Raw genomic sequence first — 16,163 nt, forward strand, 5'->3', positions numbered from 1 at the left:
CCCCCATCCTCCTCCCCTCTGGGAATCATCTGTTTGTTCTCTCTAGTTAAGAATCTGTTTCTCGGGCGATGCCTGGTTGGCTCAGTGGTTGAGCATCTGCCTTTGGCTCAGGGCATGACCCTGGGGTCAAGTCCCACATCAGGCTCCCTGTGAGGAGTCTGCTTCTCCCTCTATGTCTCTGCCTCTCTCTGTGTGTCTCTCATGAATAAATAAAAATCTCTTTTAAAAAAGTCTGTTTCTTGGTTTGTCTTTCTCTTTTTTCCCTTGGCTTGTCTGTTTTGTTTCTTAAAATACACATATGAATGAGATCATAGGTATTTGACTGACTTATTCTCTGACTTATTTCACTTAGCATGATATACTCTAGCTCCATCCATGTCATTGCAAATGGCAAGATTTCATTTTTCATGGCCAAATAATATTCCAGTGTGTGTTTATACCACATCTTTTTTATCCATTCATCAATCAATGGATGCTTAGTCTGTTTCCATGTCTTGGCTATGGTAAATAATGTTGCTATAAACATAGGGATGCATGTATTCTTTCAACTGAATGCTTTTGTATTCTTTGGGTAAATATCCAGTAGTATGATTATTGGATCCTGAGGTAGTTCTTCTTTTAACTTTTTGAGGAACCTCCAACTGTTTTCCACAGTGACTACACCAGTTTGCATTCTCACCAACAATGCACAAATGTTCCTCTTTCTCCATCCTCACCAGAACTGTTGTTTCTTGTGTTGTTGATTTTAACCATTCTGACAGGTGTGAGGTGATATCTCATTGTAGTTTGGATTTACATTTCCTTGATTGTGAGTGATGATAAACATATTTTCGCATGTGTACTGGCCATTGGCGGAGGAAGGTTTTTAAATAACGTGCAATTTATTAAATAGACATTGAGTTATTTTGATTTTCTACTTCTAGTAGATTTCATATTTCATGTTGTCCTTTTAAAGGAATCTTACTGGGGTATCTGGGTGTCTCAGTCAGTTAAGCATCCAAGTCTTGGTTTCAGCTCATTTCATGATCTCATAGCTCATAAGATCGAGCCCTGTGTTGGCTCCCTGCTCAGCAAGAAGTCTGCTTGAAGATTCTCTCCTGCCCCTCCTCCTACTCACACATGTGCACGTGTGCTCTCTCTCTTTCTCTTTCTAAAATAAATAAATAAATCTAAAAAAATAAAAAGGGATTTTACCTTTTCACTAAATTGTCAAATTGATTGACTTAAAGTTGTTCATAATATCCTCATATTATATACTTAAATTATCTGTAAGATCTAATGATGGTCCCTTTTTCACTTTGAAAATTTGTGTTCTCTTCTGTTTTATTGATCAGTCTTGTTAGAAGTTGGTCAGTATTATTATTTATTCCAAAGAAATCATTTTTCCTTTGTTGAATTTCTCTCATATATTTGTTTTCATTAGTTTCTGTTCTTATCTTTATTATTTTCTTCCTTCTACTTTCTTTGTGTATGATTTGCTATTCTTCCTAAAAAGAAAGCTGAGATCATTGGTTTTCAGACTTTTTCTTCTACTATATACATTTTAGACTATGTATTGTTCTCCAAGCATTGCTGGAGTTGAATCCCACAAAATGTGACGTGCTACATACTATCATTCAGTATAAAATGTTTTCTAAATTCTATTTTATTTCATCTTTTATCTATGGGTTATTTAGAAGTGATGTTTTATTTCACTTCTAAATAAACAAATGTTAAGGATTGTCTAGTTGTGTTTCTAGATTAATTCTACTGTGCTCAAAGAACCTACTCTGAATTATTTCAATCTGTTAAGATTTTTGATACTTGTTTTATGTTCAGCATATTGTTGATTTTGAAAAATGATCCATGTACCCTTCTAAAGAAGAGGAATTATATCAATGGATGCAACTTTTTATATATTTCAATCAGGTCCAATTTATCCATTGTGTTTTTTTTATATCTCTTATGTACTTACATTTTTGCTACAGTTGCAAATATTAAGATAGTGGTATTAAATCTTCAGTTATGCTTATAGATTTATCTATTTCTCTTTTACTTCTGTCAATTTTTCCTTTAAGTATTTTATGGCTACATTACTGGAAACTTACAAATTTAGATCCTGTTATCTTCCTATGAAGTTATCATTTTTATGTATCACAATGAGTCATTCCCCTCTGTAAAAGTCCTTCCTGGCTTAATGTCTACTTCATCTAATATTAATATAACTGTATCATTCTTCTTTGATTAAGATTGCATGGTGCGGTTTTTCCAGCTTTTTTCTTTCAACCTATTTTTATATTTAATCTGTTCTCCCAGTCTTATTTATTTAATTGGCCTACTTCATTTACTTTTAGTGCAATTACTGGTATTCTTGGTTTGTATCTACCAATTAACACATTTTTTGCTATTTGGCCAACCTGTTTCTTCTTCTCTCCTTTTCACCTTCTTTTGGACTAATCAACATATTTTTAATCCATATTTCCTTCTATTGACTTGTTATTCATTCTTTTCTCTTTTTGAAATTTTATTTTTTTTATTTTTTATTTTTTTTTAATTTATTTATGATAGTCACAGAGAGAGAGAGAGAGAGAGAGAGAGAGAGAGAGGCAGAGACACAGGCAGAGGGAGAAGCAGGCTCCATGCACCGGGAGCCCGATGTGGGATTCGATCCCGGGTCTCCAGGATCACGCCCTGGGCCAAAGGCAGGCGCTAACCCGCTGCGCCACCCAGGGATCCCTCTTTTTGAAATTTTAACCCCCATCCTTTGCTTACCAGTCTTCTACAAGTTTCTATTTAATACTTGCCCAAGAATTCTAGAACCTTAGAATCATTATGTTGTACACCTGAAACCAATAGGATAGTGTATGTCAATTATACTTCAATGAAAAAGAAAAATGAAGGAATTCTAGAACCTTAGAATATTTTAACTCCATTTAGCCCCCACCTGCATTTTCATTTTGATTCTGTATAAATTTTTAACACCATCGAACATTACAATTATTGTTTGGTGTAGTCAGTATTCACTTACTTTAACCCTACATTTTTACTCTGGGAGCTCTTTATTTCTTCTTGTTTTCAATCTTTCCACTTGGGATCATCTTCCTCCTGTCTGAACAGCTCTCTTTAGTTTTTCTTTCAATACAGGTTTGCCTACAAATAATTCTATCAGCTTTTCTTGATAGGAAAGTGTCTTTATTTTACCTTCATTATTTTTTTAAGATTTTATCTATTTATTCATGAGAGACATAGAGAAAGAGACAGAGAGAGACACAGGCAGAGGGAGAAGCAGGCTCCACGTAGGGAGCCCAATATGGGACTCAATCCCAGGACTCCAGGATCACACCCTGAGCCAAAGGCAGACGCTTTAACTGCTGAGCAACCCAGGTGTCCCCATTATTGAAGAATATTTTCTCTGAGTATAAAATTCTGTGCTAGTAGTTATTCCCCTACACGTGTTCATGATGCCAATGCATCGAGTACTAGCCTCCAATGTAGATGTCAAGACATATCAGCTATCAGCCTCTCCTCTTCTAGGATTTTAATTATATGTAAGTTTTTTCCTTTTGACTACAACCTACATGTTTTTTACACTCCTGTCTGGCTTTTCCTGTTTTTCTCTCTAAGCTTTACTTTATTTCTATATTTATTGATCTACCTTTGAGATTAATAATCCTGTGGCCTGCTGTATCCATTCCACTATTCAGCCCATGTACTGAGTTCTTAAAATCATATATGATTGTTTCAGTTCTAAGATGACCACTCATTTTTTTAAATAGACTCCAGTTCTCTGCTGAAATTTGCCATCTTTTTAAAATCTATTTTACCCATCTTTTGCTTTATTTTCTTCATCATAGTCATATTAAAATCATCATTGCTCTGCTTTTTTCTGCCTTCTTTTTCATAAGCTTCCATTTTTTTCACACACAGAATAGTTATTGTAAACAACTTTATTGACATATAGTTTACATACCACTCTTTTAAAGGGCGGTTTTTAATGTATTCACAGAGTTGAACAACAATTACTACTCTCTAAATCAGGGCATTTTCATCCACCCAAAAAAGAACTACATATCCATTAGCAGTTGCTCTGTATCCCCCTCTTCCCCCAATCCCTGGCAACCACTGATCTACTTCCTATCCCTATGTGTTTGCCTGTTCTGGACATTTCATATACATGGAATCATATCATATGTGACCTTTTGTGACTGGCTTCTTTCACTTGGCATAATGTTTTCAAGTTTATCTGTGTTGTAGAAATGTATCAGTATTTCATTACTATTAGTTGCCAAATAAGATTCCACTGCATGGATAGGCTACATTTTGTTTACCCATTCTTCAGAGTTTCAACATTTTACTCATTTCCACTTTGGGGCTACTATATATACTGCTGCTATTAACAGTCATGTACAAGTTTTGGTGTGAATATGTGTTTTCAATTCTCCTAGGCATACACCTATGGAAGGAAGAAATTACTAGGTCATATATAATTCTATGTTTAACATTTTGAAGAACTGTAAAACTGCTTTCCAAAGTGGCTGCACCATTTTACAATTATACAGACAATGGATGAGGATTCCCATTTCTCTATATACTATCCAACATTTGTGATTGTCTGTCTTTTTGTCTAGTCACCCTAGGCAGTGGTACCTTGCTGCAGTTTCCATCCATGAGACACACCCAGTCTCTTCTAAGACCCCTCCGTGTGACTGAATACTGTGACTTATTTTGTTCCTTCCTCATGGCTAGTCAAAGGTTGTCCAGCATAATTTCAGCTTTGTCTCCAGAACATGCTTTTCAGAGAATGAATCTCCTACTTTGCATCATTTGCAATCTGGATAGGTGGAGAATTTCCCCAATTTTTAACATATATGTTGTGTTTCATTACATTATAATCATTATTTTTGATGCTCAATTTCTCAAATCTTAAGTCAATGGGAGCCCTCTCAGGGTTGACTAGTGTGTTCTTTTGTCATGATCCTTGATGGTTTCCTTAATAATAAAGTGTCCCAGGCTCAACTTTTATTATGGACATTTATTGCCTTAGATCTAGAAGCAGCCATTTCTGAAAGATGCCCAGGTTTATTTTAGGGGGAAATATTTTTAAAACTACAGTTTGAGGAGCACCTGAGTGCCTCAGTCCATTAAGCATCTGACTTTGGGTCAGGTCATGGTCTCAGGGTCCTGGGATCAAGCCAGATGTCTGGCTCCCTGCTCAGTGGGGAACCTGCTTCTCCCTCTGCCTGTGCCATTGCCTGCCTCTCTCTCTCTCTCTCTCTCTCTCTCATGAATAAAGAAATAAAATCTTAAAAAAAAATAAAAATGAAAAAGTAAGGGCGCCTGGCTGGCTCAGTCTAGATCATGTGACTCTTGATCTCAGCGTTGTAAGTTCAAGCCCCATGTTAGATGTGGAAATTGCTTAAAACAAAACCTTTAAAAAATAACTAAGAATGAAAGAAGTAACAAATTCATACTACTATTTAAAATTTTTTACTTGTATTCCTTTCACAATGAAAATTGTGGTAACCACAGGAATGTAATATTAATCTGCTTTATCCTATGATTTCTATACATTTGAATTTCACTGTTTCTTTTATTTCAGCTTTCATGTCCTTAAAAATGAGATGTTTACTAGGCACACATTATTTCGTCAGTTTGCAGTACTTGCTGATACATCCTTCAATTATATTGTAAGTACATATAATGTTTAGACACTGTCTCTTTGATGATATTTGTACATTTCTTTCTGTTCTTATTTCACATTCATTGAACCCCTATCCTTACAGACTCTGGAGATAGTACACAACAGTCATTCTGCTAGATACTAAGGATGTAAGACCGAGTGCCTGAACCCAAAGAGCTCAGTCTGATATGAGATATAAATATGTAAACAAATTCTTTCAATGCAATATGGTTGAACTATAATAGAGACAAGCAAAAAATTCATAGAAGGGGTGAACCTAGCTGGAAAGCATTTGTCAGTCTGACTACTTCTGGGTGTGGATGTAATGTAAGGAAATATCCAAAGCTCAAGGTCCAAGTATCCAGTCACTTCCAAAAGGGAAAAAGGAGGTAAAAGAATCTTTTCCTAGTACCAAGTCATTTATTTTTCATACTAGAAGTCTCTTGTAGATGAAGCCCAATTTTAAAATAGACTATTTCTTAACCTATTTAATTAATTTTTTATTTGGGAGCTATGATTGTAAAACTAAATGATGTCCAGTGTAGAAATGTATCCAGTAAATTTCAAATAGTAAGAAAATTAGTGTGTTGTAAATGCTATTGAGCACCTGTCATGATGCTAAGTATTCTGGGGCAAATCAGGTTTGTGGGAAAGAGCATGAGAAACACAAAATACAGACTCTTGCTTTAGGAGGTGTCCAATCTAAAATCACTCTTAAAATTTTTTTCAACCTTTTTTACTTTAAGATTTTATTTTCTAAATTTAAGTTGCTGCAGGACGTGAAAGAACTAAGAATGTTGGCAAGATAGCATTAAATTATTTCTGATTTTTTACTAAATTTACCTGGTAATCTGAAACTTTTTGAGCTTTTAATAATTGACTCCTCTGAAATGTCCCCAGACTGGTCTACATAGATAAGAATATATAGTCTCTCTTTTTTTTTTTTTCCTCCTTTTGGTTTTTCCTCTTTCAACTGAAGGTTACAGTTTCAATTGGAGTAATCCTCATTTCAGATATTTAATCAGCTGGACAAATAAAATATTGGTGGGCCCATGAGAATGATGTGCTAACTCAAAAATCGGGCTTTATTTTAGGATTACCTGACATAATGGTCTGGTCCAAATGTGAATTGGTGAGGTTTTATGAAACGGAATTCTAAAATCTCAAAGTTACACTGGTCCAGGCCCATTAACAGATCCAGTCCTTTTCTTGAGAAAAATCTCTGTCCTGCCCTCAATCTACCTTCTTGTGGAGGAGGGCTAGTGCTCCATCCAGCCTAGAATATGTCCATGTGCCATTACTTTTCTGGGATTCCAGGCTCATGATCCTTATCTGTATGTCCATACAGCATACAGGCACTCAAGACACTCATCAGAGTGGATAGCAAATATTGAAGAAAAATAGACAGGGGCTGGGAGAAAGAGGAGGGAAAGAGAGAGTGATGAGTGAATGAGTTTTGGGTAACTAACATTTTTCCTTGGTTCCCTACACAGTATAGCCACTCATCCACTTCACAAATATTTATTTAGTGTCAACATGTACCAAGCACCATGCTCCGTGCCGGGAATGAGATAGTGCACATGACAAATAGAGCTCCTTCCTTTATAGACTATAAATGTCATGAGAGCACAGACTAGTCTCTCTTGTAAACTGTTTAACTCACAGAGATTAGAATAGCACCTGACTTTCCAAGTAGAGAACATAGGTATTAATAAGGAAATATCAAACTTTAAATTACATAATTGAATAAATGCTATGAAAGAAAATGTTTAGTATTTCCTATCGATATATACATACGGGCAAGCTCACAAATATTAAGTGTATCGTTTGAAGTGTTTGCCCTGTGTAGCAATCACCTAAATGAAAGGATAGGACATTGCCATCCTCCCTAAAAGCTCCCTGGTGTCCCTTTCCAGACAATACACTAGTCACATCTGTTCGCCAGACAAAAACTACTGATTTCTATCACTGCAAATTAGTTTTGCCTGTTCTTAAGACATGTATAGATGGAATCACAGAGTAAGTATTCTTTTATGTCTGTCTTGTTTTACTCAGCATAGTGCTTTTAAAATTGATCCAGGTTATTGTGTGTATCCCTAGCAATTGTTTCTTTGTATTGCTGAGCAACATTCTATTGTATGAAGAAGCAATAATTTGTTTATCTGTTCTTCTCTTGATGGACTCCTGGGCTGTTTCTAGTTAGAGGCTGTTTCAGGGAGGGGAGGAGAAGGTGCTACAAACATTCTTATGCTAGTAATTTCTGGAAATATATTTTTGTAACTTTCAGGTAGGACTGGAGTAGCTGGGACGTGGGGATATGTATTTTTGAGTTTATATTCCAGAGTATACCACCAGCAATATTTGAGAATTCCTGTGCTCCATATCTTCCCCAACTTGATCCTGTCAGTTTCTAAAGTTGAGCCATCCTAAAATCATGTCTCACTGAAGTTTTAACTTGCATTCCCTAATAATTAATGATGTTGATATTTTTTGATGAGCTTATTGGCTAATTTTAGATCTTTTTTCTTAAAGGGACTATTCAGATCTTTTAAAATAATTGTGGCACATGACTTAAAATTTATCATCTGAACCATTTTTAAGTGTGCAGGTTAATAATGTTAAGTACATTCACATTGTTATGAAACCAATCTCCAGAACCCATTTTATTTCACAAAGATGAAACTCTGGGGTGCCTGGGAGGCTCAGTCGGTTAATCGTCCAACTCTTGATTTCAGCTCAGGTCCTGATCTCAGCATTGTGAGATGGAGCCTCATGGCGGTCTCTGCACTCAGTGGGGAGTCTGCTTGAGACTCTCTCTTTCCCTCTTCCACTGCCCCTCCCCCGTCTAAAATAAACAAATAAATCTTTTAAAATAAATAAATAAAATGAAACTTCATATCCATTAAACATTAACTCCCCATTACCCCTTACTCCCATTTTTGTTTGTTTTTAATTCTTATTGCATTATAGCATTTTGTTATATATTCTGGATACAAGTCTTTTGTCATATACATGTTGCAAATATTTATTCTCACTCTGTAGTTTGTCCTTCCATTTTCAGAACAGTGCCTTTCAAAGGTCAGAAATTTAAAAAAAATTTAGAAATTTTTAATTTTAATGAAGATCAATTTAGCTCTTTTTTTTCCTGTGGCAGATTATGTTTTCTGCGGCCTTGACTGTATCTCATATTCTGCACTCTCTCTCTCTCAAATAAATAAATATTTTTAACAAATCATGATTTCTACACTTCTTTAGTTCTTTATTTTGATTTATTTCTTATAAACTGAACCATGTCTTATAGTGTCTTTCTTTTTTTTGTGAAAGGAACATTATCTTTGCTGCTATGCCTTGCCCTGACTGAAGCCAGTTTAGAATTTGCTTTTTGCTCATTACTTTGGCTTATTTTCCTCCAGTGGATATTTATAAGCTATTTTCATTAAACCTGGAATAGATGCAAAAATTCTCAGCAAAATATTAGCAAACTAAATTCAGTAATTAACAGGATCATTCACCATGATCAGTGGGATTTATGCCAGGAATGCCAGGATGGCATAACATCCTCAAATCAATCAATGTGATACATCACAAGGATAAACCTCATAAGACCATCTCAATAGATGCAGAAAAAAGCATTCCTTTTTGAGAATCAGTAATGATTTTTGATAAAAACTCTCAACAAAGCAGGTATAGAGGGAATGTACCTCAAAATAATAAAAGGCATATATGATAAGCCTACAGCTAACATATTCAATGATGAAAAAGCTGAAAGCTTTTTCACTAAGATTAGGAACAAGACCAGTATGTCCACTCTTCCCATTTTATTCGACATAGTATTGGAAGTCCTAGCCAGGGCAATAGGCAAGAAAAAGAAATAAAGGACAAACAAATTGTAAAGGAAAAAGTAAAACTCTAGTTGCAGATGGCTTGATATTGTATATGGAAAACCCTAAAAACTCCATTAAAAAAACTGTTAAAACTAATAAAAATTGCAGGATACAAAATCAGTACACAAAAATCTGTTATGCTACCTTATTGTAATGATCAGAAAGAGAAATTAAGAAAACAATCCTATTTACAATTGCATCAAAAAGAATAAAATATTTAGGACTAAATCTGACCAAGGATATGGAAGACCTGCATATTGCAAACTGCAAGATATCAGTGAAATAAATTGATGGAGATATAAATAAATGGAAAGATATTCCATATTCACAGACTGGAAGAATAAATATCATAAAAATGTCCATACTTCCAAAAGAAATATACAGATTCAATGCTATTGCTAACAAAATTCCAATGGTATTTTTCACATAAATAGAACAAGCAATCCTCTTATTTGTATGTCACTACAAAAGACCCCACATAGCCAAAGAAAAAGAAGAAAAGTAGAAAGCATTATGCTCCTTGATTTCAAACTACCGTACAAGACCATAGTAATTAAAACAGTATGGTATTGGCATAAAAACAGACCCATAAATCAATAAAACAGGATAGAGAGCCCAGAAATAAACCCATGCATAGGTGGTAAATTAATTTATGACAGAGGAGTATATATATATACAATGGGGAATGGACAGTCTCTTCAATAAATGGTATTGGCAAATTGAATAGCCACATGCCAAAGGATGAAACTGGACCACTATCCTACACCATACACAAAAATTAACTTGAAATACATTAAACACTTGAACATAAGACCTGAAACCATAAAATTCCTAGAAGAAAAGATATGTGTTAAGCTCTTTGACATAGTTCTTGGCCATGACTTTTTGGATCTGACCCCAAAAGCAAAAGCAACAAAAACAAAAATAAATAAGTGGGACTACTTGGGATGATAGATAGATAGATAGATAGATAGATAGATAGATAGATAGATAGAAGTATTGTTCTGCCCTGAAAGAGAATGAAAATTACCATTTGCAATAACGTGGATGGACCTTAAGTCCTTAAGGTGCCTTAAGGGCATCATGCTAAGTGAAATAAGTCAGACAGAGAAAGACAAATATCATGTGATCTCTCTTATATGTAGAGAATATAGACAAACGAATACCAAGCTTAGAGATACAGAGGACAGACTTGTGGTTGCAAGAGCCAGGGGGTGGAGGGTGGGAGAAATGAATGAACTGTTTTGATTTTTTTAAGTTTAAATAAATTGAATTTTAAAAATATTATGTTACACTGTATTGTAACTAAATGTAAAATATAATTTTAAAATTTAAATTTAATTAAATTTTTTTTAATTTTTTTATTTATTTATGAGTCATAGAGAGAGAGAGAGTGAGGCAGAGACATAGGCAGAGGGAGAAGGAGGCTCCATGCACCGGGAGCCTGACGTGGGATTCGATCCCGGGTCTCCAGGATCGCGCCCTGGGCCAAAGGCAGGCGCCAAATCGCTGCGCCACCCAGGGATCCCAAAATTTAATTAAATTTTAATAAAATTTAAAATAAAAACTTTAAACAAGTTTATTATGAATGAAAAAATTAAGGAATTCTTTATACAATTTGGAAACTAACCCTTTGTCAATTATATGCATTGCAAAATGTCTTCTTTCAGTTTTGGATGGTATTTTGTTATCTTTTCATAAATAAATGCTCTTAATCTTGATGTTAATTTAATTACTAATACTTTCCTTTTTGCCTTCACATTGTTTCTACCTTGTTTAAGAATACCTTACCTAACCTTTTGTCACAAATATATTCTTTATGATTTTTAAATATTTTCCTTTGCCTTTCATGTTTAGAGGCTTAATCCCTCTAGAATTGATAGTGTATAGGAAGGTAGAGTCTGATTTCATCTTCTTTTAATACGGAAAATCAACTGAACTAGCATCATTTATTAAAAAGTCCATCTTTTCCCTGGATACCTAATTCTACCTGTTATGTATATTATATTAAGGGTTCATATATGTAACAGCTTGTTTCCGTCTCTCTAATCTGTTCTACTGTTCCATTTGTCTATTCTTGTACTAATATGACACAAATTTAATATATCTACCTTTATTATGTCTTTTTATGATAAGGCAAATACCCTTACCTTGGTGTTGATCTTTGCATTTCCATATAAAGTTTAGAATCAAATTGTTAATATTCACAGAAAAAAGCAGAAACATAAGAAACAAAAAAATTAAATTGGGATTTTGATTAGAAGTTCATTAAATCACATCAATTTGGCTACAGTTGACATCTTTACAGTACTGAGTCTTCTAATCCATAAGCATGCTATTTCTTTTGTCTAGATTTGATTTCAGTAGAGTTTTATAATTTTCTCCACAGTTTAATAAAATTGTTGTTTAATTTAATATTAGGTACCTAATATTTTTATGCTACTCTATTCTAATGGGTGAGTTGCATATTTCTTCATGTAATTTGTATCAATGTTGCTTTATATAATTTGAAGATGTGTTATTAGATGCTTACTACTTTAGAATTATTATGTCCCCTCTGATAAATTGAACATTTTACTGTTATTTTATGACCCTCTTTATCTCTACAAATGCTTTTTGCCTTGAAGTCTGTTTGGCTTTACATTACTATAGCTGCCTACCTTTTTGTAGGTTCTTATTTTCATGTGTTTTTTTTCTGTTCTATCACTTTCAATCCTTTATATGCTTATGCTTTAGTTGTGACTCTTTTAAGCAGTACATAGCTAGTGTTAGAATTTGTTCTTAATCCAGATTGACAAATTTCTGTCTTTTAACTGGAGCATTTTTTTCTATTTAAATGTATTGTGGTCATTAATTCATTTGCGCTTATTTCTATCTTATTTTGTATTTTGTATTTGTCCTTCTTTTCTATGTTTTTCTCTTTCTTGCATTCTTGTGAATTGGCTAATTTGTTCTCATATGTCCTTTAGAAAGTTATAAACTTTATCAGGAAAACCCAAGGTTTTATACCTTTATCATCCTCCTGAACAGTAAGATTTCTTTAAGCAATTAAATTGAAATCACCATCCACTGTCAGTCTATTAGGCTGTGATGTCATATATTTTAGTTCTATCTGGTTTCCTTTATCCCCACAGCATATTATTATTATAGGTTTACTTGGTTAATGTTTGAGTTTACTTATATATTTACCACTTTCTTTATTCACAACTCCTTCTTGCATCCCAGACCTTTCATCTCCCGACCTCTTTCCTTATGTGTGAAGTGCATTCATTAGAATTTCCTTTGTGGGGATTTGCTGGTGGGTAACACTCTTCAGTTTTTATTTCATGAAAAAAAATGTCTATTTCTGCTGTTGTTGAAAGATATTTTTGCTAAGTATAAAGTTTTGGGTTGATGGTACTTTCTCTTTGCACATGGAGTGTATCATTCCATTCTCTCTTAGTTTCCGTTGTTAGTAGGGAATTTTTCTCTTTTTTTACTGTGGTTTCCTTAATGTTAATTGCCTTTTTGTCTCTAACCACTTTTAAAACTCTTTTTCTTTAATGTTCTGCAATTTTACCATGATGTGTCTAGTTGTAGATTTCTTTTGTTTATTCTGCTTGAAATTCATTGTACTTCTTGAAAGTGAAGATTGGTTTCATTTGTTAGTTCTGAAAAGTTTTCAGTCACTATTGATATTTTGCCTTAGCCCTACTATTTCTTTTGAAACTATACTTTGTCCTTCTGTCCTCTATAGTCCATATTTTTCTTTTATATTTGGCCCAACTTTGTCTCTGAGCTGCATTCTAAATAGTATATTCCATTCTATCTTTAACTTTATTAAGTATTTTTCAAATATGTCTTTTTTTGTTAAAATTGTCACCCAGGGCAGGCCCGGTGGTGCAGCGGTTTAGCGCCGCTAGCAGCCCAGGGCCTGATCCTGGAGACCCTGGATCGAGTCCCGCGTCGGGCTCCAGGCATGGAGCCTACTTCTCCCTCTGCCTGTGTCTCTGCCTCTCTCACTCTCTCTGCATCCCTATGAATAAATAAATAAAATCTTTTTAAAAAATAAATAAAAATAAAATTGTCACCCAAATTTTAATTTCACTTTTTATATTTATTATTTTTAAGCAATGCACAAATAAATTTTGTTTGGTTCTTTTTTCAAATATGTTTACTATTTATTCATCATCAAGCTTTGTTTTTCATTTCTTAAAATATATTATACACACCCATTTTATATACTATGACTGAAAATTCCTGTATCTGAGGATTAGAGGGTCTAATTCCACTATCTTTTGTTTCTACTGCAGCCACTCATGATGTATGTAAAGATTTTTGATGATTTTGATGATGAGCTGTTCACTTTTCCTTTACAAAAAAAATTGAAGCCTGAACTGAAGAGGAATTCTTACATAAAAGATTTTAATGTGCTTCTGTCCATTGCCATGAGCACCATCACTATAGAAGTATATTAAACTAAATGCTTTTAGCTTATGGTGTTTTAGACCACAGGTGAATTCAGCTTATAGACAACATGGACTAGTTATTGATTAGGAATTCTCAGGAGAGATTTTTTCTTCTTTAACTAAGGGCCCAACCTTGGACATTTTCCTTGCAAACTGCTTGGGAGAGCCTTACTTGAAGTTGCAATTAACCCTTACCTGTGGTTATAGTCTTGTTGTCCCAAATGTATAGCGGGGTAGACATTTGTTACTACACGTTAGGTGGGTCTTGGGCTCCAGAGTCATAGGACCCTTTGACAACTCTTGCATTCATTCATTAAGTTTGATGAATACCTTCAAAGTGAATGGTAGCTCCAGGATGGAAGGACTTAGGATGGAAGACTTAGGTTTCCATCTTCCCTTAGTCTTAGACATGCATATTCTTGATTTTTTTTCATCAGCTTTTGTCTACATTTAAGAGTATTAGAAGAGGAAGTCTTATTTGGATTTAAACATTCCCCTTGTGTTTTAATCACCAGTCATCTTTCCATAACATATCCATAATTCCTTTCCATTTTATCTTACCTTATTCTTTTCCAGAGACTTCTGCCTATATTTCCTAGAGGCCATTTATTCTTGTACTCTTCTTTGGGGCTCAAAATCTCCATGAAGTTTTCCTCTAGATCTCATAATACACCTATTTAAAACTATGTACTTCTTCTGATTCCAGGATACTATTTAAATGATTCTATAGTTTTTTTTCATAGTCCCTGTTTTATTTATTCTTTTCTCATCCTTGACAGGATGAGACATATTGAAACCTAATATTATCAACTGCATTCTCTTGTGTATTGCTTAAATATGTCTTTCATACTTACAATTGGAAGGCAGATTGTATATGCACAGCACCTATTTCTGATCCAAATTTTACCATGATTTTACCATTTTCAGTCCTGCCATGGAGGTTACACTTCCTCCTACACTCACTACTTGAACATATGAAATGACGAAGGACATTAAAAACTTAAATTCCTAGAAGTCATACATTTAACACTGGCTTCTTTTACCATTTTCATGAAAGAGTTGAAGGTACTGAGGGAAGGACCCATATGGCTATCTGGGAGAAGAATTTTCTAGGCAAGGAAAAGGCCATTGGAAGACTCTAATATGGAAATGTGCCTTACATGCTTGGAAAGCAAAATATCCAATGTGCCTGGAGCAAAGTGAAGGAGAGAAAGCAAAGAGAGAAAATACCAGAGGAGAGATCCCTGGGTGGCTCAGCGGTTTAGCGCCTGCCTTCCGCCCAGGGCGTGATCCCGGAGTCCCGCATCAGGCTCCCTGCATGGAACCTGCTTCTCCCTCTGCCTGTGCCTCTGCTTCTCTCTCTCTCTCTGTGTCTCTCATAAATAAATAAAAATCTTTAAAAAAAAAAGGAGAGAAAATACCAAAAATGTGGTCAAAGGAATCATAGGCCTTTGATTTTTTTAACCCTGTAAAATTGGGACCCTTTCAGAGCTTTGAGCAGAGGAATAAGATGATCTCACTTAACATTTTAAAAGTACAATTCTAGCATCTACAGAGGGCTTAGGGAGAAAGAAGCAGGTTAGGAAGCTATGAAGTGATACTGGTAATATGATAGTACAGCTTGGATTGCCTTTGAAGAGGAAAGAGACAAAATGAGGCAGATACATGCCTGCAGTATACGTAGTACTATGTACTGTACGGTACTAGATTTTTAGGTGTACATAGCAGAATGGATGGATCCTGAAAACATAATACTTAGTAAAAAATACTTAGTGCTTAGCAAAAGAAGTGGGAACACACAAGGAATACTGTGCTTCACTTTGAATCTAAGATGTGCTTAACATTGGTTCAAGGTTTTATGTCTCTAAAAGAGAAAAGTGCTGCCAATTATACTGTAACACTCCATCTATTACAGGATGCCACCCAATTTTAGGGATATTAAATACCAGAAGGCTTTGCCTTAGAATCAACAAAATAGGATAGCACATAACACCCCTAGCATAAATTAAAAAGCATGCACAAAAGTATGTATTTTTGCAAGAACATATCCAAATAAAAGATACACATAAAATATTTAAATCGTTTCTTTGGGGTGGTAACAAAGAGTGGGAGTGGCTATGGAAAATAGAAAAATACACACAAACAGCCCCGTGTGCATGCATGTATATATCA

At 34.7% G+C, this 16,163-nt stretch overlaps 1 protein-coding gene across 1 annotated transcript in view; it reads left to right on the plus strand.

Moving 5' to 3' along the window:
• C2H10orf67 (chromosome 2 C10orf67 homolog) overlaps nt 1-16,163 on the plus strand; it is a 189,797-nt gene that overhangs the window by 148,318 nt on the left and 25,316 nt on the right. The window contains exon 15 of the mRNA XM_038532058.1: nt 5,579-5,666. Coding sequence (XP_038387986.1) covers nt 5,579-5,666 — 88 coding nt within the window. The remainder of the gene's footprint in view (nt 1-5,578; nt 5,667-16,163) is intronic.

This window comes from Canis lupus, chromosome 2, assembly GCF_011100685.1.
Source record: "Canis lupus familiaris isolate Mischka breed German Shepherd chromosome 2, alternate assembly UU_Cfam_GSD_1.0, whole genome shotgun sequence".
Taxonomy (NCBI): Eukaryota; Metazoa; Chordata; class Mammalia; order Carnivora; family Canidae; genus Canis; species Canis lupus.